Source organism: Lingula anatina, chromosome 1 (assembly GCF_051362555.1).
Source record: "Lingula anatina isolate TDL-2025a chromosome 1, LinAna3.0, whole genome shotgun sequence".
Lineage (NCBI taxonomy): Eukaryota > Metazoa > Brachiopoda > Lingulata > Lingulida > Lingulidae > Lingula > Lingula anatina.
Window position 1 is genome coordinate 6505743 of NC_141767.1, and position 25405 is coordinate 6531147.

Sequence of the window (25405 nt, forward strand, 5' to 3'; positions counted from 1 at the left end):
GTCGAAAATGAGAAACTGCCCATGAATCAAGACTATGAAAGTAATACGCGCCTGACAACGTGACTCCGAGGAATGAAGAATAACGAAAAAGCAATCTCATGAAAGATGGCTGCAGGATGCAATGATCTACATGTGGTATATCTCTGGATGTGAGGTATAATCAACAGTGGCATATAAGATTTGTTTCTGATTTAAAACTGAAGTACTTTATTTAGGAAAACAAATGAAGACACGATTTCATTATTTTTGAGAAAATTAGGTGCTGTCTTTAATGCATATTTTCCATGTTTATATAATATTCGATGAACTGTCTCAAAATGGATTCTCCCAGACTTAGATACATACGCTCTTTAAATCGTGTTAAGGAAAATGAGCTCAATCAAAAACTTGAGAAACTGTCGGTGGAAGCCGACTGTCGTTTGGAAACATTGAACAGACATCAAAGTGATTTCAGTAAGCGCTACGCCGAGCACCTGCCTGCAATGGGCTGCAACAGAAATGAGGACCTTCCGTGTCGCGGCCAGTACCTGCCACCAATACGAATGACTAGCGAGCCCTCGCTCAAAGTACACGTCAACTCTCCACAGGTGGGACGTAAACCCATATCTAGCTACGTCGAAAACTTCAGGAAGAAATCCCCAAAGCTCCCGCCCGCAGTAGACCATAATACGAGGCAAGAAAATCTCCAAGAACCGACGAGGAATCATACGAGGAACAGGACGCACCCTCTGGACAACACCGCAGACAAATTGATGCCCTTGCCCGAGAGAAAAAGACAAGATAGTTTGCGCCGTTCGTGGAGCGATGGGAGTCTTCTAGGAGAAACTGGTTTCTCCCCTAGGCCGTCTACTTCTAGAGGGTCTAACAGGGCACAGTTACTCCGAAACGAAATGACGCTGAAAAACAAGTGTCCGTTGGCGCCTATCAGAGAGAGCACAAAGACTGAACTCGAGAAACACTCACAACAAAACACAGATCAACTGCAAGATGTCTACATAGAACTTTCCGACAACAACTCAAAATCTTTAAGGCTGAAAAGAAAGAAAACTAAACCTAGGATCCACCTAGCTTCAAACTGCGAGGATTACTGTGATACAGATGGACCGAGCGACGCACCAACAGAGAATCCTTTCCTTCAGAAAAGAGTTTATCGCAAAAGGTTTCGGTCTCTAATCAAGGGTGTGTTTGACAAACTGAAAGTGAATAGAATTTTAGAGCAATGGCTGGAGGAGGCGGAGGAGAGGGATACAGTGGAGGAGGACCTGTTTTCCGACACTCTCCGTCAAGAACTTGAACGCTGCAGATATCTTCGCATGCCGTACGAGACTGGGGATGACGTTGATCATAATCCTGGCTTAGACTTATAAGAGAATTTGACTTAATATGGCATGGTAAAGGATTACTCAAAATTAATAATCAGCTGCGTGCCATAAGTAGTCAAAATCAAAATCGATGCGATATTGGCTTATTGTATAGTCTGTATATATGTAGACAAATAATTCGTGAAATGACTGTGTTGCGTGATATGGTAAGCCATATGGTAATTCTAAGTAAACTCGAAAAAAGTTTTTTTTTCGAACAACGGCGTACATGATAGAAAATATATTATATATTTATATTATAGTGAGTAAAAAAAAAGTGGGGGTGGTCTGTATACATAGGGTGGATGAAAAACCAAAGAAACAAACAAAAACACCCACCGAATTAAGATTCTATAAGAAACCCGTAATAAAAATACAACAACGTATGATCTCTAAATATACTGCTTCATGGTAAATATTAGGCTTCTTAGGTTGGATCCTAACTCTGGCACATATATAGACGCAATAGCTTTTATAACATGCTTAAAATTAAAAAAATTGCAACGTCTCCTAAAAGCTTATTTAACGAAAAGAAAAGCTTATTAAACGGTCTTCATATCCATAAACTTTTATGCTGCTCTCAGTAACTTTTTCTACAATCACTCATCTTGAACCTTCCACAAGTACATATTCCTAGACCTGGGATAAAGTCATTTTATTTCCCTCCAGTGTCTCTTCGACCACCGTTTACCATATCTTGGCTAGACAGGCTCCAATGTAGTAACTTTTGATTACCAACAGGGAATTGTCCGTCAATTCTGCCGATATACTTCAAGGATTTAGACACATTTTGTTCATTTAATTACCTTATGTAACTTTCTTGGCGGGGTTTGTTTTCCAATTCCGATTGAAATCATAATAATTAACTGAGCAGAGGACGCAGTAGTCTGGAAGACGGTAATTATCCAAAGGACTGTAAAAAGTTTTTTCCTCATTGCTAGTTTGGACTGTAGTCTTTTTATTTAATTTATTTATTTTCACATAGTTGTTATAAAAGCCATTGAGTCAAATCTTTTATGTGCCAGGACTATACTTTGTGGTTCTGGTAATAGGTATTTTATCAAATTATACAGGGCAATATTTTGGGAATTAAGATTAAGAGTTCGGTTGATTTCTTTTCTTTAGTCTCTACCTGGCAAAATCAATCCCATCCCTTCATAACAAGGCACATTTATTTGCTGCCACGAGCCCTTGCACAATTGTGAGATAAATTACACTAAATTACGTCTCAGAAGTTTATATTACAGAAGATATTAGTACAGGTAAGCGAATTATTCGCGTGGAAATAATTGTAAACGTCTTGTAGATTGTTTGACGGGGTGAAGTGTAGGTGCATTGTCAGAACCGTTATATGATTTATTATGCAAGAGCTGAAGCAGGTTTCTGCCTCGAGGTTATCGGCTTAAATTATTTTTCACCCTTTAAGAAGGCTGTCGCTCTTATATTAATAAACTATAGGTAAAAACAAATTAAACGCAATTTACAAACACACCTTTTGGAAGATATAATTTTGTTCTCATATCACTGAACGTAGAATAAAAACACATTAAATTGATGTTAGAATCCGAAGCTTTTGTTGTTACTGAATAGGTTTGATATTACCCTGGTACGTGCATTGCGCCGGGGATAGCACTTATTAGAAGACCATTCTTTCAAGCTGTACCTTCACGCATACGCTAACTGCATTTTCAAATTGAGGGTCATTTGTCAACTAATTTTCATCTCGTGTATGAAATCCAGCAATGCTATTATTCCCAGAAAGCAATTTCACATATTCCTCAATGACAAGACAGCGATAAGTATCACCAATATTGAAAACTGTGTGTAAGAGATATCTGGTTAACAATCACTGACTTGTGAGATGAGGTTTACCAACTGTACATAATCAAGTCGTTTTTGTTTCTTGATCTTATTTTCCCCAAGATGACAAGAAACATTTTTTTCCCCTAAAAATCGTTCTCTAGGAGAAATCCGAACTCTTTGGCAGAAATATTTCACCCTCACTGCATAATGCCTTAATCATGCTTAATAAATGAAAATGATATTCAAATGATTAAGAAAACGTATATGCAAGAAACTGAAAGGCACAATATCTATTCTAAATATGTATTACCTTACATCCCTACGTGTATGGGCGTAAAAAACAGGAATATTTAGAACACAGTATCCATTGATTATACGATTACATAGAATGCTTTTGCGTGTCAACGCGACTTAAAAGGTTCGACCATCTAGAGTAATCTTTCGTAGTAAGGTTGAACTGAAGTCAAATTCATTTGGAGGACAGAAAGTGCCTTGACAAAAAAAAAAAAAAAAAAAAAAAAAAAAAAAAAAAAAACCAGCAAACGCGATAATGTTCTACTTTATGACAAACGCCACGCCATACGATGAAAATTTAAGCACATCCCAGTCACTGCTTCTCCGAAGATTGTAAAAAGATTTAAGTACTGGTTGTATAATAAACGAAACGAAAACTCGGTGTATTTATCACATTAAATGTGTTTTATTCCGTAGACTAAGGCTTCGTTCACATGCAATGTCTATTTTCTAAATTCTATTTTCTATTTGCGGCATGTCTTATGATCACGGTCTGTGCCCTGGATATCCCGCCGCGTAATTACTGGCAGCGCGAGCCAGTTACTATAAGTTACTATAAGCGCAAATAGAAAATAGAATTTAGAAAATAGACATTGCATGTGAACGAAGCCTAATAAACATGCGGATTCAGACCTGTGGCCTATATACGGGTTGCCTGTGACATCATTTACTGACTTCGTTCTACGAGTCGAGTCAATATCCTAGATGAGAAGCTAACTCCACCAAAGTGAAAAAGGTACAGCTGATACACGTTTAAGGAGTTAAAAGTTACTTTTACTCTGGGGATGTCTCGTGAGCCTTAACCTGGGTACGGTCATGCCAACAATATTTTAACATCAATCTTAATTCATTTAAAGGAGTTCATGTGAAATAAAAATGTAACAAAATAATCCAAGACTAACATAAAAGTGACAATATCTGCGAATTTGCTTTAATTAATACAATGAACGAAGCCAAGTTGTTCTTTTGTTGTTGCTTTGCAACTGAAGTATTTCTTTTAAAGCGCAGCACGGACGGTCGGAACAATATCACAGCATGACTTCGACGGACTTGCATCTTGCAGGAAATAAGCCCTCAGATAAAACTGTTTTTTAAATACATAAAGCCAGAGCAAAATATTTACAATTAAAAGAAATGTTAAGCTCTGCGATTGTTTTTTTTTAAAGTATGTGATACAAACTTACCGTACAAAATAGGAAATAAAGAATCCTTTGGCCACACATTTACGCTGATACATATACTATACAATACAGGTGCTTGCCTCCAGTAAGCAAATTTTTGAATACGTAAGGGGTTCAAATCCCTTTTTCAAATATAAACCTGAGCACAATACTGTTATCTCTGCTTTTACGCCCTTATCTTGTGTTATATTGTTATGCCCATCCTTGTGTGGGCGAATCCTCGGGTTTGCGTTCACCAAAGGCAGATTTCCCTCTGGCAGTTTTTGGTCGAACTGTGCACAAATCACCGCCTTTCGGTAAAACGAGATTCGCATTCGGCAATCATTCCCTGAGCCTGTAATAAACATCATTTCAATGTAATCCGTATTTTAAAAAGAAACTAACCAATATTGCGCAACTTCTACTGTTTCTCAAACATGCGATTTACATGACTTGGTAAAGTATAACAGAATAATAATCAGTTGTAAGTGTAGATAACAGTCAGTTTTTTACTAATAGAACATTGTGGGACTCTGTGATAAAAACGCACCCAGACATAAAATGTGGCCGCCCCAGCGCTCACATCGTGTACTTTATCTTTGCTGAATCTGGCCAGGATCTGCTTGGCTCGAAGGGCTACATCTACTGCAAGTTTCTCAACGTTAAACTGAGAAACCATCCGTTTCAAGCTTTCTTTACCAGTTTTGCCCATAAACGCTTGTACGGACCGCCATTCCTATAGAAAAGATCAATTTGGGGACTATCGTTAATTACATTCCACACTAAGTGTCTAAAATTTAAACCTTAGTTTTTTCACATTTTAGCAATTGAAAAAAGACTAAAGCAACATTGAAATTAAATGTCTTTTTAATCTTCATGTAAAGCATTTTCTCAAAGATATCCTCACAGATAAGAAACATTTATAAATCACAGTAAATCACTTACCTTCACTTGGTCTTCTGTTAACCCAAGCAAAAGGTACGATGCCACCATAACTTGATGAACAGCATCCGGCGGATTGGAATAACTCCGTATCTCAGCTATGGTCTTTTGGTCCAAATTCAGGATATCATGGCGCAGTTTTTCAATGTGTCTTAGGTGTTCTAGGACACGTTTGGCGTAAGCAAGCTCAAGGTTAAGGCTCTTGTTGTAGTTGGCAGCCTCTCCAGCTTCTATGGCCCTCTCTAACACATCCACCTCACGAACAGACATTGCTGTCACAAGATCTGCAAATGAGCAAAAGTGAACAAAATTAAATTTTGCCTCTGTTCTCATTCATTTACCTACCTATTTATTAATATACTTATATTTTCAGTATGTATTTATTGGTTGTAGGCCTACTCGATGTGATTCAATCTTAGTACCTATGAACAGCCAGATACAGCATCTACCCTACCACCAATACCCCGTGCTTACATCACCCTTTCGCTAAACGCATTTACTATGTTCAAACTCGACTTTGATTTTATTCTACATGTAATTTTATTGATTTATTTAATTTAATTTTAGCCACATTCCGTACAAAAATGTATTTTCTAAACGCTTAGTAATTCTATTGCTGTATTAGTACAGGAAGATTCAAGGTAAAACACTCAAAAGAACATATATTTGTAGCTGCAAATCAAGTTAATGAGTAACGTAGCTTTGCAGTCAAAATACGGAGAAATGATGCAGCATCTAAAACACTCACCCGATTTCGCCTTCAGCAGCATCAGCATTTTCTTTGCCTTTTCCAGGTTATTCTTATTATCAGGGAAACCACTATCCTCGAATTCTTTGATAGCTACGGCAAGTTCGTTAGGATCTTTGGATTCCATGGCTAACTTCAGCTTGCTATTCAACATTCGCCGCTTTTCGGCTGAATGAATAAAGGAGACATTATAAAAAAGATATTTAAAATACTGTATGTTGTTATGAAAACTTCATCATTTTATGAAACAAACTTGTTAAACTGATTTTTTTTAAAGTTGTGATTAATGTACGCTTAGACTGTAAGCTGTGGTTTACCATCTCTGATGATCTTGACAACAACGGTACCGTTGATAAGCTAGTTTGGTTTAATTTGACGGTGAAAGTGAATATAAATCAATGCAAATTAAAAGTTGTGCTGAGGGAAAAGCAGAAAGAATGTTAATATGCAAGGGAAAAAGAAAATCCCGGGGAATAGTTTCAGTTTCTGGGTCATCGTTACGAACACAGTGCAATTCCTCGTTAGCTACTTAAGCGATTTGTGGAATGAGGGCATATGCATAAAAAGACGCAGTAAAATTAATAAAAAAAAATTCAAAGAAAAATGTTAGTGAGATGAAAGATTATTAGTCGGAACACTCAAATTAGGAAAAAATAGGTCATCAAAATCTAAAAACGTACTACATGCACGTGCATATAAGTTCAATAAAATCCATTGTCAATAAATCAGAGAGGAATCATTATGTTTCAAGAATAAAAAAGTAATTTGTTTGTCAATAAACAACTAATACTGAAATAGTTAACCTCCAATATTTCGGCCTCTGTCTAGAGTATCATCGGGAAAAGAGTCTACTCGTGTTAATAGCCTCTATCCAGAATATATACTTCCTGATGATGGTAAATCTTATTTCCTGATGAACATGCTCTAGACAGACATCGAAATATTGGAGGTGAACAATTCCAATATTAGCTACTGATTGAAGAATAAGAATTACTTCTTTATTTTTATTGTTTTTGAAAAATTTCAAGACAAAATTTACCAAGAATCAAAATAACTGAAAAGAAAAGCCACGGTGAATTAAAATAATTACACTGATATTAGGATATATTGGATAATTGACTTAATCATAATTAAAGAAAAACATGACAGCCAAAATGAAGGTTGACGAGAGAGATGTGATGGTGCAAAAAAAGCACGTTCACAAGAAAATGAAACATACCCAGTTTTCTCTCCTCCTCTAATTTCTTCTTTTCTTCTGCTGACATTTGATTTGTGACAGGAGGCGGCTCCTCTGACTGTTCTGATATCTGTGGAGACAAATCAACACACATATTACGATATACATTACGATATACATCCAGTAAACATGCTGATAATTGTACATATAATAGAAACAGCATCAAAAAGGAAGCATTCGCCCACTCGACTAAAAGTAGCTTAGCTAATGCATTTTTATTCCGATGAGGTAAATGGAAAAGACGCTGATTAAACTGAATACAACTTACGACGGGAGCCGAAGCCATTGGCTCGCTGTACACGGTGTATGTGCCAAGATTGGACAGTGCCCCGCTTTCCGTGTGTTCAAACAAAGTCAGCAGGTACTCTCCTTCATCCGGGACTTCAATCCTCACGATGTATTCCCCGCCATCCTCCCTCAGGGTCACTTGCTGTGTCTTAATGGGGTCGATCGAGTTCTTCTTTTGGAGCTCAGCCATAAGATTTTCAAATGATTTGGGCAGGCGGATTTCGACTGTACCATTGTGGGTAACCTTAGGTTTGTCCACATCTGGAATTTTGGGCTTCTCATTTAGCCCCTTGTTGCTGACATCAGCGTCACCTCGGTCAGCTTTTGAAATGATGAGATAGTTGTGGACATTGTAGAGGCGGTCCGGATCTTCCGTTCTGCAGGCGTAAATGCTCGCGGAGCACTCCCCAGCCTTAGGTAAGATGATTTCCAAAGACGTTTCCCCTCCAGCATTTGGACCGGTCTTACGCAGGCAATGCTTAAAGACACTATCATCTAAACCGGCCGAGTGAATTTCACAGAAAAGTTCAACTCCTTTGGGTGCTCGGAACTGAGGTGTGCACTGACCGTCGTCGGTTTCTATGAGTCCTCCAGGATAATTTAGAGGCACGACGCCCAGTTTGCTTGCGAAGTTCCCTTTCCCCAAAGCTCCGTTATGAACATGTGGATAAGGTTCGTTTTTCACTTTGTCGTTTAAGCAGCGTATGAGGTAGTTGCAGACGTTCGGAATATCTCCTTCGTCGTTCCGATCATTTGCGAACAGTTTCAGTGCGTATTCACCTTTCTTCGGTAGGCGCACTGTGACGAAGGCCTCACCATTTTCAACGCGACTGATCACAAAATTTTCCAAGACTTTCTCGTCCATTTTGTTACTCAGCAGACTTTGGAGCAGGGACACATCTTTTTTCAGCCTGAATTTCATTTCAACACATCCATCTTCCGTCTCGACAAGCCCGCAGTCATGTGTCAGTGGAGTCATGCCTGCGTCCTCGGTCTCGGCGCCTGGTCCCCAACCAATGACTGGGTTATCAGGAAGCGGTTCCACATCGCGTTTGGGTTCCGGGCATTCGATTACGTAGGCACAACACAATTCCAGGCTATCATGTTTAGTGATGTCCTGACCAAATACGTTCAACCTGAAGGTACCTGCCACGGGGAACCTGATATTGTAGTTCAGAGTATTTCCTTGACGCGTGTAAAACACAAATCGGTCCATTTGTCCCCCTGTCACAGGGCCTCCAGCCTTGCGATACAACATGTACCTAAACTTTACATTCATGGCATCCAATGCAGGGAGTTCAAAGGGAATATCTATTTCACCATTGTTTGACTTCACCAAACAGGTCTTGTGGCTGTTAGGAGTTTGTTTCAGTCCAAGATTCCAGAACATCTCCCTAACATACATACCTTGGCCGAATTCATCAACAGTGAGAGGCTTTTCAAGCAATTGCCATTTTTGATCATTGGGGAAATGAGTAAATATAAATTGATCTGGATCTGGCATGAAGAAAAATTCGTTTATTCGATGATGAGTTTCTCCTTCTTCGTCGCCCTCTTCGTAATCATCGCTATCATCGCTGACAATTTTACCGTCTATGTCTAGAAGAGTCCACTCCTTGGACGTTCTACCGACAACACAAGAAGACGCCCAGAAGACGTCCATTAAACGCCATTCTCCGTCCACGTATACGGCGTTCCACTGGGCGGCCATGCGGCGTTTGTCCACGGGTCTGCCTATCTCGTACGCGGCACTCTTGTTTATGCCATTGACAATGACACACGGCAACTGTGCTAGCCTAAAATATACATATTAATATGTATTCATAATTATTATTACTATTATTATTATTATTATTTTTGAAGACACTTAAATTAAGAAGAGCTTTATCTTACTTTGGGGCGTCTCTAAACAAGTAAAGCCACACTATAGGCTCACAGGACACTTTAAATAAGCAACTTCCCCTCTCAAAACAAGGTTTCAGAAATAAAACTCACCGGCAAAGAGAGAAAAACAAATGAGCATGATTGCCCATATTCCATTTGATTTTCAGAAGATATTCCAATGGTGTTTTCTGTGGTGGCAGGCTGTCCATTCCCATTCCATGGATATCAATAGAGGCTATCCACTGAAATATTGCGCGCACTTTGGCTACGTCATTACTAGCGCCCTCTGTGAGGTACTGGATCAACTCTGGGAACGGCTTTACCATCAAGTCTTTGGGGGTCTGACATGTGAATGGAAAATCATATATCAAACATCAGAAACCTATTGAGGGTATAGTTTAGATATTGTTATCTGATTATGCTGCTGTTATTTGGAAGAATGATCAAGGAACATCTCATTGTAATAGTTGTGCTTCTAGCTTTACTTTTCTTTTAGTCATTTCCGGATGAAACCTTGCATGAAATAAGTACAAGATGAAGTTATTCTACTGTAAACCAACATCCCCTGAAATTTCTTTACCTTGAGAACTTTTTTGTCTACATCTTTGAATAAAACCTTTGTGAAGACGTCCACTTTGCGTGTCACAGGAGGACAAGGCGGAGGGATCTTGGCGGTTACTTTTTTGTATTCTTCCTTTTGGTTTTCTGTATCCACTTCGTTTATTCTAGCAGCTTTTTCGTCATTTTCCATCCCAGATCTTGAGCTGCTTGGACCATAGGTTTCCGATGGCTACAAGAGTACACACAAATGTTTTTTCAGATTTACATTACTATAGTTAAATGTACTTAAATGTAGAACACGATTTTATTGTCTATGGCTCTCAGGAATCTAGGATGAGGGTTTTACCAGTACCAGGATGCAAATAAATAGCAAGAAGCATTGAATAGGAACTGGAGAAAGATGTTAAGAAATCAACAGAAAGAAATCACCAAAATGGATATTTTGGGTGACTGTAAATTTAAATTAAAAAAGAAAAATGCCAAGACGCCTTTTACCTTAGGTTTCACGGCAGTTTTGTGGTGTTTAGACGCTCCAGAACCCATGTGTTTGATGTTTCAATCTGCAGTGTGGAAAAAAATTACATGAATAAAAATCAAGATGGCGCATGATTCCATGTGAAAACCAGCAACTATACTATCTAGATATTGATGTCCTTACAACCTACATAGCGTAGACCTGATAAAGGCGCTCCATAAATTGCACAGTTGTCAACTTCCAAGTGATAATGGCTATTTACAAACGATAACTTTTGACTTATTTTAATAATCTGAAAGTTCCAGTGTTCTCGATTTTGTCCTTTAACAAACAAAAATAATTTAGCCTCAAAATGACTTCTTATAGCTTTTGCATCTAGCCAGTGGTAACCGTTTCGGAAGCTGAAAATATAAGTGTCATAATTCTAACGAAGTCTTAAACACTCAATCAAATATTAGAGAAGCTACTGTAATAGAAAAATAACGATCATAATCATCTTAACTGTGGGTTGCATTACATGAACGATATGAACAGGAGTGGACTAATAACACAAGAAAATGTATGTAACTTGTGACATTACGCACGTACGTTTTTAATCGATTACTAAGATTGCGTCGAACAGAAAGCAAACATGCCCAGGTTTACCAATACCATTACTTTCAGACTGGGGTAACACAGAGCTATAAACAAATGATTGATACATGCACCTTCGTCACTAATTGTAACATTTAAAATAGATTAGGTATCTAACTGACAGACAAAAAAAAAAAAAAAAAGAATTGTTCATCGTAAACAGACCTTTTTTTGGCTGTATATTTAAAATAAACTTTTTTTGTCATGTTGCAGTGAAAATCTTTATCTTAAACATGTTCGAATAGGTTACCCTGAACCAAGGAACATTACCTCTACGAAGAACTGCTTGTTCACGTTTACAAATCACAAATGACACACGTGGACTTTATGTTTGAGGTCAGTTCCCATGGCCACGTTGCTTTAGGTACTCGAAATTCAGAGCAATTTTCTGTCATATTACAAAATGTACTAAAAAAAACTATGTCAATGGCAGACTTTGTCATTATGAGTAATGTGTGGAATCAAAAAAAAAAAAAAAAAAAAAAAGATGTTTGTCAAAACCAAACAGTAGCATCTATGTAACAAATTAAACCAGGAAGAAATGTATACACAAGGCAATTGAGCTTTGTGGAATATTATTTGAGTGAATCGTTGACCAAATTTATTCATGCTATTGATAGACCTCCCGTTTCTTTGGTATCACTTCCTGTAACTTAAATCTTTTCCCCATCAGTCGATCCAATAATGTAACGAGGCTTAGGTCCCTACTGCATACAGTGGGTGAATTGGGTGAAGTGTAGGCACATTGTGATAACCGTTATATGATATATTGTGCAAAAGTTGGAGCAGGTTTGTGCCTCGAGTTATCCGGGGTTATCGGCTTTTATTCTCCACCCTATAAGAAGGTTACCCTCTAAAAGGGTGAGTGATAGATTTTTTACAGATATTCACAGATATGTCTCTAGCTAGATAGATGGTCATTTTCAGAAAATGACCATGTGAAAACCATGTGAACACCACAAATTTTCAGAAAATGACCATCCATCTAGCTAGAGACATATCTGTGAATATCTGTAAAAAATCTATCACTCACCCTGGTAGAGGGTATAAGAAGGTTGGTGCTCTAATATTAATAAACTATAGGCAAAAATAAATTAAACGCTATTTGCAAACACACCTTTTGGAAGATATGCGTTCTAATATCACTAAACGGAGAATAAAAACACATTCAATTGATGTTAGAAACCCAAGCATTTGCTTATTACTGAATAGACTGAATAGGTTTTTGATATTACACTTGGTACGTACATTGCTCCGATAATAGTACTTATTAGAAGACCATTCTTTCAAGTTCACGTTCGTGTACACGCTAACTGCATTATTCAAACCATAGAAGTACTTCTATGTTCAAACTAAGCGTCATTTCTATAAAATCCAGCAGTGCTATCATTTCCAGAAAGCAATTTCACATATTCCTCAATGACAAGACAGCGATAAGTATCACCAATATTGAAAACTGTCTGTAAGAGATATCTGGTTAACAATCACTGACTTGTGAAATGAGGTTTACCAAATGTACATAATCAAGTCGTTTTTGTTTCTTGATCTTAATTTCCCCAGATGACGAGAAACTTTTTTGTCCCTAAAAATTCGTTTTCGAGGAGAAATCCGAACTCTTTGGCAGAAATATTTCAACCTCACTGCATAATGCTTTAGTCATGCTAAATCACTTGAATGTCGTTTTCATTGATTCATTGAAGAAAACGTACATGCAAGCAACTGAAAGGCACAATATTTATTCAAATTATGTATTACCTTATATCCCTAACGTGTATGGGTGTATACATGTACAAAATATTACTGGTACTTAGAACACAATATTCATTGATTATAAGATTATATGGAATGCTCTTGCGAGTCAACGCGGCTAAGAAGTTTCGACCATCTAGACTTATCTTTCGTGATAAGGTTGACTGAAATCAAATCCCTTTGCAGGACATTAAATAGAGCGAGGAATGTTCTACTTTATGACAAACGCCATACGATGAAAATTTAAGCACATTTCAGGAACTGCTTCTCCGAAGATTGTAGATGCGCCTTTCATTAACAAAGATTTAAGTACTAGTTGTATAATAAACAAAACGAGAACTAAGTCTATTTGTCGTATTAAATGTGTTTTATTCCTTAGACTAATAAACATGCGGATTTAGACCTGTGGCCTATATATGGGTTGCCTGTGACATCATTTACTGAGCTCGTTCTACGAGTCAATATCCTAGATGAAGCAAACTCCACCAAAGTGAAAAAAAATACAGCTGATGCATGTATAATACCAACTTTATGTACATGTAGGCCCGTCACGGGGGTGTCTCGTCAGCCTCAACTTGGCTACGGTCATACCAGCAGTATATTAAAATCTAATTAATTTAAATAAATAAATATAAAATAAAAAATATAACAAAACAATCCAAGACTTACACAAAAGTTGCAATATCTACGAATTTGGCTTTTGTTTTGCAAATAAAGTATTCCTTTTAAAGCGCAGCACGGACGGTCGGAAAAATATCACAGCATGACTTCGACGGACTTGCATCTTGCAGGAAATCAGTCATGAGATAAAACTGTTTGTAAAATACATAAAGCGCTAGCCAGAGCAACTTAAAAAATATGTACAATAAAAGTAAATGTTGACCTCTGTGATTTTTTTGTTTTTGTTTTAATAATAATAATAAAGTTATAATAATAAAGTAAATTCAAAATGGAGTAACATGCATAGATGTGGGTATTTGAAATATAAATTAGAAATAATTATATATTAAAAACTGTTATCCATAATCCAAAAACATAATTATAATGTTTTATGTTCTTTTTAAAAAAACACAGATGCAGTACAATAGTATGTGCAACAAAGCTACCGTACAAAATAATTACACTGATACCTGGTTTTCAAATGTGAAAATAGTTTCATTGGATCTTAGTTTTGATAGTCAGAAAGGTTTCATTTATGCTAGATCCTGAAATTTGATTTACCTGTTGACTGTTTCGTCTGTTCACTCTGACAGACTTGGTCACAACTGAATTACCTGTTCAGGTGAAGGAGAGACGGGAAGAAAATTAGAAACAAGACTAGAGGAACACAAGAAAGATGTTAAGGAAAATGTAGGTGAGGGAGTTAACACCAGATCCAAACGCTCTATGTCAACAGGAGTTCTACACAAATCTGCCATCACAGATCATATGTCAGATAACAACCATGTGCCAAAATGGGACAATGTAAAGGTGCTAACCAGTGAAAATGACTACAGCAAGCGCAAAGTTTTGGAATCGATCTGGATAAGAAGGAAGAAACACACCATGAACAGAGATGAAGGAGCACACAAGCTGTCCCATGTGTATGACGACATTCTCAAACCCACCCTGGGGGGAGGGGGCGAGAGGGGCTAACAAGTCATCATCAAGACTGAGATAATTACCTGTTCACCTTCACCTGAACAGGTAATTCAGTTGTGACCAAGTCTGTCAGAGTGAACAGACGAAACAGTCAACAGGTAAATCAAATTTCAGGATCTAGCATAAATGAAACCTTTCTGACTATCATACACTGATACCTATACTATACAATACAGGCTCATGAGTCCAGTAAGCAAATGTTTAAATACAAAAAAGCCAGCAGGTTACAGAGAACTTAACTTCTCTTAATACGCACGTAAGGGATTCAAACCCATTTTTTAAATATAAACCTGAGCACAATACTGTTATCCCTGCTGTTATGCCCCTATGTTATGCTGCCGTAGACCTACTGTTATGCCCACCGCTGCGTGGGCTATCCTAGGGCATGACTGTTATGTCCCTATGTTATGCTGTTAAATCGTTATGCCCATCCTTGTGTAGGCTGATCCTTGGGTTTGCGTTCACCAAAGGCAGATTTCCCTCTGGCAGTTTTTGGTCGAACTGTGCTCAAATCACCGCCTGATTCGGTAAAACGCGATTCGCATTCGGCAATCATTCCCTGGGCCTGTAATAAACATCATTTTAGTGTTTTGTTATACTCATGTTAAAAAGTAATTTATTTCTTCATTATTAAAAGGTATGAAGGCTATAGTTACTTCCGTAGTATGACAACTTCAATAATACGTATTTTAGAAACAAACTAACCAATATTGCTCCCCTTCTACTGCTCAAACATGCGATTTACGTGACTTGGCAAAGTACAATAGAATAATAATCAGTTGTGTATAAAAGTAATTTTTATGTAGCTGTACATTGTGGATGGTTGTGATAAATACGCACCCAAACATAAAATGTGGCCGCCCCGGCGCTCACATCATGTACTTCCTCCTTGCTGAATCTAGCCATTATCTCCTTGGCTCGCAAGGCAACATCGACTGCAAGTTTCTCAACGTTAAACTGAGAAACCTTCCGTTTCAAGCTTTCTCTACCAGTTTTGCCCATAAATGCTTGTACAGACCGCCATTCCTATAAAATAGATCAATTTGGAGACTGCCATTAATTACATTCCACACTGAGTGACTAAAATTGAAACCTTTTTTAATTTGGCAAGTTTTTAAAAATGACTTTAAGCAAAATTAAAAGAAAATGTTTTCTTGTGCTTCATGTAAAGCATTTTCTCAGAGATATCTGCACAGATAAAAATATTATTTATAAATCACAGTAAATCACTTACCTTCACTTGGTCTTCTGTTAACCCAAGCAAAAGGTACGATGCCGCCATGACTTGATGAACAGCATCCGGCGGATTGGAATAACTGCGTATCTCAGCTATGGTCTTTTGGTCCAAATTCAGGATATCATGGCGCAGTTTTTCAATGTGTCTTAGGTGTTCTAGGACACGTTTGGCGTAAGCAAGCTCAAGGTTTAAGCTCTTGTTGTAGTTGGCAGCCTCTCCAGCTTCTATGGCCCTCTCTAACACATCCACTTCACGAACAGACATTGCTGTCACAAGATCTGCAAATGAGCAAAAGCGAACAAAAATTAGATTTTGCCTCTATTCTCATTCAACTACCTTTATATTCATAAAGCAATATTTTCATTTATGAAAATATTGCTTTATGAATATAAAGCAATATTTTCATTTATGAATTCATTGGCTGTACTCTATAAGATTAAACCTTAGTACATAAAAACAGCTAGATACAGCAAATATCTACAACCAATACCCAGTGCTTACATACGTCACCCTTCGTTACAACCATTGCGAAAAACTATTCCACTGCTTACTTGTATTTAATTTAGCCACTGAGCCGTACTACAAATTTGATTTTTACACGTGTAAAAATTCCATTACTGTATTAGTACAGGAAGATAACACACTCAAAGGAACAGTCTCTTTGGTGAACAAAATACATTTTAATAAACCTTATTTAGTTGCTAGGGGAATATATATATATATATATATATATATATATATATATATATAAGTTAATGAGTAACGTGGCTTTGCAGACAAAATACGGGGAAATGATGCAGCTTCTAAAACACTCACCCGATTTCGCCTTCAGCAGCATCAGCATTTTCTTTGCCTTTTCCAGGTTATTCTTATTATCAGGAAAACCACTATCCTCGAATTCTTTGATAGCTACGGCAAGTTCGTTAGGATCTTTGGATTCCATGGCTAACTTCAGCTTGCTATTCAACATTCGCCGCTTTTCGGCTGAATGAAAAAAAGGAGATATTTTAACAAAGATCTTAAAAATGTGTTATGAAAACTTCGTCATCATCTCAAACATACTTTTTTGATTGGTGTTTTTTTATTTGTGATTAATGCACGCTTCGACTGTAAGCTGTGGTTTACCATCTCTGATGAACTCGACAACAACGGTTGACATAAATTAATAGGCTAGTTTGGTTTAATTTGACGGTGAAAGTGAACATCAATCAATGCAAATAAAACATTGTGCTGATGGGAAAGCAGAAAGAATGTTAATATACAAGGGAAAAGGGAAATCCCGGGGGTTAACGGAGTTTGGGGATTCGTGGGCTACGCCAAGTTTTTTTAATTGCGGCGTTTCCTACCAAGGGCTTTCTTTGCTTCTTTTCGACGCTGTTTTTCTTGTTCTTCCCGTTTTTTCTCTTCCTCCAGCTCTCGAAGTTTTCTTTCATCTTCCTCCGATAAAAACGGAGTAGTCTGGGGAACTGATCTGTCCTCTTGTACATTTTCAGTTTTGCCTACGTCATTTGGTGGCAACTCCATAAGGGGAATAGTTTCAATGTCTGGGTCATCGTTATGAGAACAGTGCAGTTCCTCGTTAGCTGCTAGTGGAATTAGTGGAATGAGCAAACAGAGTAGATGCGTAATAAGAAATAATAAAATTAATAAAACTTTTAAAGTAAAAAGTTAGGAAGTGAGATAAAAGATAATTAGTACAGAACACTCAAATTAAGAAAAAATAGGTAATCAAAACCTAAAAATGTTCTACTTGCAAAATTCATTGTCTACAAATCGGAGAAGAATTGCTATGTTAAATGAACAAAGTAGTAATTTGTTCTTCAATCAAGAGCTGATATTGAAATCAAATTATTGAAGGTGAACAATTCCAATATTAGTTGTTGATTGAAGAATAAAAATACTATTTTATTCTTATTTCAAGATAAAATTATTAAGAATCAAAATAACTGAAAAATTAAGCCAAATAATTACACTCATATTAGAAGATATCAGATAATTGAACGTAGGAAGATAATGACTGAATCATAATTATAAAAAGAAACGAAAGCCGAAATGAATGTTTGCAGCAATTGCAGGTTAATGGGAGAGATGTGCAGGTGAACAAAGGTCAGCAACTAGGAAAATTTAAAACATACCAAGTTTTTTCTCCTCCTCTAATTTCTTCTTTTCTTCTGCTGACATTTGATTTGTGACAGGAGGCGGCTCCTCTGACTGTTCTGATATCTGTGGAAACAAATTACCACACAAATTATGATATATATCCAGTAAACATGCAGACAATCATACGTATAAAACAAACACCATCAATAAGGAGGCATTCACCCATTCTATTAAAAGTAATTTAACTGATATATTTTTGTTCCGATGTGGTAAATGGAAAAGAATATTAAACTGAATACAACTTACCCGTGATTCTAATTCATCCTTGTCGGATGATTGTTCCCCATAACCTGGCTTGTCTTCTTGACTTACGACAATGACGGGAGCCGAAGCCATTGGCTCGCTGTACACGGTGTATGTGCCAAGATTGGACAGTGCCCCGCTTTCCGTGTGTTCAAACAAAGTCAGCAGGTACTCTCCTTCATCCGGGACTTCAATCCTCACGATGTACTCTCCACCATCCTCCCTCAGGGTCACTTGCTGTGTCTTGACAGGGTCGTTTGAGTTCTTCTTTTGGAGCTCAGCCATAAGGTTTTCAAATGATTTGGGCAGGCGGATTTCGACTGTACCCTTGTGGGTAACCTTAGGTTTGTCCACATCTGGCATTTCAGGCTTCTCATTCAGCCCCTTGTTGCTGACATCAGCGTCGCTTCGGTCAGCTTTTGAAATGATGAGATAGTTGTGGACATTGTAGATGCGGTCCGGATCTTCCGTTCTGCGGGCGTAGATGCTCGCGGAGTACTCCCCAGCTTTAGGTAAGGTGATTTCCAAAGACGTCTCCCCGCCAGCATTTGGACCGGTCTTACGCAGGCAATTCTCAAAGGCACTATCATCTAAACCGGCTGAGTGAATTTCACAGAAAAGTTCAACTCCCTTGGGGGCTCGGAATTGAAGTGTGCACTGACCGTCGTCGGTTTCTATGAGTCCTCCAGGGTAATTAAGAGGGACAACTCCCAATTTACTTGCAAAGTTCCCTTTCCCCAAAGCTCCGTTATGAACATGTGGATAAGGTTCGTTTTTCACTTTGTCGTTTAAGCAGCGTATGAGGTAATTGCAGACGTTTGGAATATCTCCTTCGTCGTTCCGATCATTTGCGAACAGTTTCAGTGCGTATTCACCTTTCTTCGGTAGGCGCACCGTGACGAAGGCCTCACCATTTTCAACGCGACTGATCACAAAATTTTCCAAGACTTTCTCGTCCATTTTGTTACTCAGCAGACTTTGGAGCAGGGACACATCTTTTTTCAGCCTGAATTTCATTTCAACACATCCATCTTCCGTCTCGACAAGCCCGCAGTCATGTGTCAGTGGAGTCATGCCTGCGTCCTCGGTCTCGGCGCCTGGTCCCCAACCAATGACTGGGTTATCGGGCAGGGGTTCCACATTGCGTTTGGGTTCCGGGCATTCGATCACGTAGGCACAACACAAGTCAAGGCTATCGTGTTTAGTGATGTCCTGTCCAAATATATCCAACCTGAAGGTACCTGCCACGGGGAATCTGATATTGTAGTTCAGAGTTTTCCCTTGTCGTGTGTAAAACACAAATCGATCCATTTGTCCTCCTGCCACAGAGCCTCCCGCCTTGCGATACAACATGTACCTAAACTTTACGTTTATGGCATCCAATGCAGGGAGTTCAAAGGGAATATCTATTTCACCATTGTTGGACTTCACCATACAGGTCTTGAGGCTGTTCGGTGCTAGTTTCAGTCCAAGATTCCAGAACATCTCCCTAGCATACATACTTTGGCCGAATTCATCAACAGTGAGAGGCTTTTCAAGCAATTGCCATTTTTGATCATTGGGGAAGTGAGTAAATATAAATTGATCTGGATCGGGCATAAAGTAAAATTCGTTTATTCGATGATGAGTTTCTCCTTCTTCATCGCCCTCCTCGTAATCATCGCTATCATCGCTGACAATTTTACCATCTATGTCTAGAAGAGTCCACTCCTTGGACGTTCTACCGACAACACAAGAAGACGCCCAGAAGACGTCCATTAAACGCCATTCTCCGTCCACGTATACGGCGTTCCACTGGGCGGCCATTCGGCGTTTGTCCACGGGCCTGCCTATCTCGTACGCAGCACTCTTATTTATGCCATTGACAATGACACATGGCAACTGCGCTAGCCTGAAATATACATTATATATTTGTATTCACGATTTTTTTTTTGGAAAACAATACATTCAGGGCTCTATAGTACTGTAGGGCTTCTCTAAACAAGTAAAGCCAGCTTATGGGCTCACAGGACACTTTAAATAAGCAACTTCCCCTCCCGAAACAAGATTTAAGGAATAAAACTCACCGGCAAAGAGAGAAAAACAAATGAGCATGATTGCCCATATTCCATTTGATTTTCAGAAGATATTCCAATGGTGTTTTCTGTGGTGGCAGGCTGTCCATTCCCATTCCATGGATATCAATAGAGGCTATCCACTGAAATATTGCGCGCACTTTGGCTACGTCATTACTAGCGCCCTCTGTGAGGTACTGGATCAACTCTGGGAACGGCTTTACCATCAAGTCTTTTGGGGCCTGACATGTGAATGGAAAATCATATATCAAACATCAGAAACTTATTGAGGGTATAGTTTAGATATTGTTATCTGATTATGCTGCTGTAATTTGGAAGAATGATCATGGAACATCTCATTGTAATAGTTGTGCTTCTAGTTTTACTTTTCTTTTAACTATTTCCGGATGAAACCTTGCATGAAATAAGTACACGAAGAAGTTATTCTACTGTAAACCAACATCCCTTGAAATTTCTTTACCTTAAGAACTTTTTTGTCTACATCTTTGAATAAAACCTTAGTGAAGACTTGCACTTTGCGCGTCACAGGGGGGCAAGGCGGAGGGATCTTGACGGATACTTTCTCGTTTTCTTCCTTTTGGTTTTCTGTATCCGCTCCGTTTATTCTAGCAGCTTTGTCGTCATTTTCAATCCCAGATCTAGAGCTGCTTGGACCATTGGTTTCCGATGGCTACAAGAGTACACAAAAATATTTTTTCAGATTTACATTAATATGGTAAAATGTAGTTAAATGTAAAACATGGTTTTATTGTCTATGCCTCTCTGGGACCTAGGACGAAGATGAACCAGTATCAGGATGCAAATAAATAGCAAAAAGCATTGAATAGGAGCTGAAGAAGATGAAAAGAATTTCATAGAAAGAAAACACCAACATAATTGTAAAGTGGATGACTTTTTGGTTTTAATTAAAAACAAACAATGCCAAGACGTCTTTTACCTTTGGTCTCACAGCAGTTTTGTTGTTTGTAGACGCTCCGGAACCCATGACTTTGTTGTGTCAATCTGAAATTTAGAAAAAAAAACTATTTGAATAAAAATGAAGATGACGTATGTTTTATGTGAAAATCAGTCATTGGGCTGTCAAGATATCGGTGTCCTTATAAGTAACATCACATAGACCTGATAGAGACCGTCCATAAAATACACATCCACTTCCAAGAGATAATGGCTATTTACAAACGATAACTTTTGACTTAATTCAGTTATCTAAAAGGATTCCAGTGTTCTTGATTTTGGCTTTCAACAAACAAAAATGATTAAGCTTCAAAATGACTTTTTATAGCTTCTGTAGCTCGCCAGTGGTGACAGTCTCAGAAGCTGCAAATTAAAATTTCACGATTCTAATGAAGTCGCCAACACTCATTCAAATATTAGAGAAGTTACTGTAAAATAAAAATAAAGACCATAACCATCGTAACCAAGGGTTGCATTGCATAAACGATAAGTACAGAAGTAAAGTAATAACAAGGGAAAATGTATGCAACTTGTGACATTTTGCACGTACATTTTTAATAAAATAGTTAAAAGATTGCGTCGAAAAGAAAGCAAAATGCCCTGATTTACCAGCACCATTCCTTTGAGCTATGGTCATACAGAGCTGTAAACGAATGATTGATACATACTTCTGACGTCACCAACTGATTATCTTATTCAGCTATCGTTACTCATGGTAACATTTAAAATAGATTAGGTATCTAACGGACACACATAAAAGAATTGATCACAGTAAACAGACCTTTTTTCAATTGGCTTTATATTTAAAAGAAACTTAATTTTCCTTTTTGTCATGTTTCAATGAAAATCCTTATCTTTAGTACGTTAAAAAGTTTACCCTGAACCAAGGAACATTACGTCTACCAAGGACTGCTTAATCAAGTTTACAAATCACAAATGACGCACGTGGACTTTATGTTTGAGGTCAGTTCCCATGACCACGTTGCTTTAGGTACTCGAAATTCAGAGCAATTTTCTGTCATATTACAAAATGTACTAAAAAAACTGTCGATGGCAGACTTTGTCATTATGAGTTATGTGTGGAATCGAATAAAGATGTTTGTCAAAACCAAACAGTAGCATCTGTATAACAAATTAAACCAGGAAGAACTGTGTACACAGGCAACTGAGTTTTGTGGAACATTATTTGAGCGAATCGTTGACTAAATTTATTCATGTTATTGATAGACCTCTAGTTTCTTTGGTATCACTTCCTGTAACTTAAACCTTTTCTCCGTTAGTCGATCCAAGAATGTAATGAGGCTTAGGTGCCCCCTGCACGTACACCCAAGAATTGCTGCTATCTCCAGGCCACACTGTAATAGTACCTCGCTGTTTCAACTATCTTTTAAACTAGGTCTGATTTTTCAGTAACCCAAAACGCAACCATATTTGCACATGTCACAGATACACTGTCAATCAAGCTATACTCAGTTAAGAGCTGTGCTCCCTGATCCTGTAAATACAGGAGCCATTTGGAATTAATCGCCTCATATTCGTTGTGTAATAATGATACATTGTAATAAGGGAACATGGTCATAAAACTCACGGGTATTAACAAGTGTCCTGGCATTATAGTACACACGTACCTTTACTGCCTCATATGACGTAATCGGTCATTTCATGTCGTTCACAAAAGAACTACTTTGGTTCAACGCCTACTTAAACATCATATCAAGTAGATTCTTTACTGAAAAAAAACTAATACCTATTCCAGAAACTTCCCACATAACAATACAGTGAAGACGCTATTCTGGGCTTTATGTAGGACGCATTCTTGGTAGGTACGTGCGTCCAGTTAATCGAAAGGTGTTAACAAGGCACAAATCAATGACCATCACATGTAATGAGATCAACTACTTACCAGCCGACTTACTTTCTCGATCAATCCAAGTCAGGTATAAATACATCAAGGCACGGTCAGATGCCTCATTCCATCCTTCAAATTTATCTTCTCCTGCTTAGCACGAGTCAACTGTTCACCTTAACCGTAAGTGTGTTATCTCTGTGTATCAGTTCAGCGGTCGGTGTGACACTGTTCGACGCGTTGTGAGAGACGTCACTCAGTGTAGAGACTCCAGAGACTCATTGTTTTCTTACTGCTCCCCGGCCGTGCCGTTCTGTAAACATTCTACCTTCATGATTAATGCTGTCTCTTTGTGTACCTGCTGAATGGACAATGGTTGCTACAACAATCGATACACAGTAGAGGTCGCGACTAAACGGGAAGAATAGGCACCCAAATGCATACTGTACTCGAGATCGTAATCTGTGAAGTCAATGGCTTCCCTTTTAAAAAATTTAATAAACGCACTAGTTTTTGCATATGTATGAAACTGACAGGCAACTAGTGCCACACGACCGTAACAGTATTTTAACATTCGTACCGTTTACCTTTTTGTTAGAACTCTGTCAGCATAACAGAAGGAACTAAAGTCGATCACATTGTGACTTCGCATGCGGGCGACTTTATGTTGACGACATTTTCTATTATTTTTAAAAGTTTTCTGATTTTTTAAAAAAGTGAACTAAGTACTGTTGAGACTATTACCTTTTACTGTCAACGTGCATATATCCAGTAGTCAAAACAAATACCACAAATTGATGGTCACGCTTTACTTAAATATTTAATCATGTCAGGTACATCTCAGGTATGTACAAATCATGTCATGTTCATCGATTTGTGGGTGGCAATTATGTCTTTTTGAGTGATGGGAATATAACAACGTATTCATGTCAACAGAACTCAATAGTTGCCAGGACTTTGCAATTATAATAAACTCATATGCGTAGGCACATGCAATCGAGCATTTACTGCAATTCTAGACTTGGTTCTAGATCTACGCCTATCACACTGGCATGGATCTGCCCGCGGAAAAATCTTTTTTTTTCTAAACTCGCGTCTGTAAGACTTTTATTTTATTGTTAAAACGAACGAAAAGGTAAAAACTTTTGCAAACGAAAAACTATTGTTAAAGGAGACCAAAACAATTAACGAGAAATTAAATTTCCTAAGGAAGCATAAATATTCCCTTTTCATTGTGTGAGAATTTCTTTTCTTATTATTATTATCGTTTTTCCTTTTTTTCTTCCCTTTTGTTTTACCCTCACTCCCTTTAACACAAGTATCACTAAGTTAATAGGCAAACTTGAGCAACCATATATGTAGTTAAGAAATATTCTCACGTGCAAGACGAAAAAAAACATGATGGCGAGGATAATTTCAAATAATATATTTTTTTTCTTGCAGTTGCATTTCTTCAGACGTTACAACGAGATGAACACCTTTGTTCGGGATAGACACAAACTGTCCCAAAATGAGTTCTTGATAGGCCTACGACTCATGACAGCGTGTTATGTTTGTGAAATGCGCGAGAGAGTGATAATAGGCCCCGTGGACCATTAAATTTACTGTATTTTGCATCAGAAAACCTAGGCTCTGGTGAAGAAAGATCCGGCATGTTTGGAATCTTAGCATGTGTATACCAGATAAAACTAAATGGCAGCAATTTTAACAAGTAACCCGTGCATATATGAATTTAACAGGGTAAAAGTTCATCACAAGGGACGCCCTGCCATGTGACGAAGCAGACGGAATGGGACAGTAGTTATTTGTACCGTCACAAGTTTTCTCAGACTAATCAAACGTTAACTGTTTCACTCATGCAGTAATCAATACAAACCGATCGCCTAGTTACAACCGACTGATTAGATAATAATAATAATAAACAAGAGTTACGCAAGTAAGTTCTGACGCACTGGGTATCGTCTTACCTGCACAATTTAACAGTGGCCCTGATTGTGTTAGTTGAGCCACACAATCCACTTTCGTTCAAAATTGTCTCTTCCTCATTACTGCATGTATTAAAACCAGAGAGAACTGAGAGCGCCCTTCCCAGTAGCATGTAGGTCATGATAGGT

General features: G+C 38.0%; 2 protein-coding genes across 5 annotated transcripts; both read right to left on the minus strand.

The window, feature by feature from the left end:
• Positions 1-4608: 4608 nt before the first annotated feature.
• On the minus strand, positions 4609-11057 carry LOC106169646 (uncharacterized). Its single transcript, XM_013549178.3, has 9 exons — positions 10774-11057; positions 10298-10507; positions 9829-10058; positions 7814-9629; positions 7528-7615; positions 6309-6476; positions 5564-5844; positions 5169-5354; positions 4609-4973 (listed from the first exon to the last, which is right to left on the minus strand). Exons 1-9 carry the CDS (start codon positions 10819-10821, stop codon positions 4923-4925), a joined length of 3078 nt encoding a protein of 1025 aa, XP_013404632.2. The 5' UTR covers positions 10822-11057; the 3' UTR covers positions 4609-4922.
• A 2426-nt stretch (positions 11058-13483) lies between these two features.
• Positions 13484-25396, minus strand: LOC106169650 (uncharacterized). 4 transcript variants are annotated; one of them, XM_087001983.1, is made up of 13 exons: positions 25259-25396; positions 23349-23652; positions 21429-21493; positions 20952-21161; positions 20483-20712; positions 18420-20307; positions 18149-18236; positions 17360-17599; positions 16830-16997; positions 16011-16291; positions 15617-15802; positions 14935-15341; positions 13484-14265 (listed from the first exon to the last, which is right to left on the minus strand). In XM_087001983.1, exons 3-12 carry the CDS (start codon positions 21474-21476, stop codon positions 15198-15200), a joined length of 3483 nt encoding a protein of 1160 aa, XP_086858109.1. In that variant the 5' UTR covers positions 21477-21493; positions 23349-23652; positions 25259-25396; the 3' UTR covers positions 13484-14265; positions 14935-15197. The 4 variants fall into 4 exon arrangements, with proteins under 4 accessions (XP_086858109.1, XP_086858110.1, XP_086858111.1 ...); XM_087001984.1 differs by lacking the exon at positions 25259-25396 and having other exon boundaries at positions 23361-23760; XM_087001985.1 differs by lacking the exon at positions 25259-25396 and having other exon boundaries at positions 17360-17596; positions 23349-23760.
• Between the last annotated feature and the right edge of the window lie 9 nt (positions 25397-25405).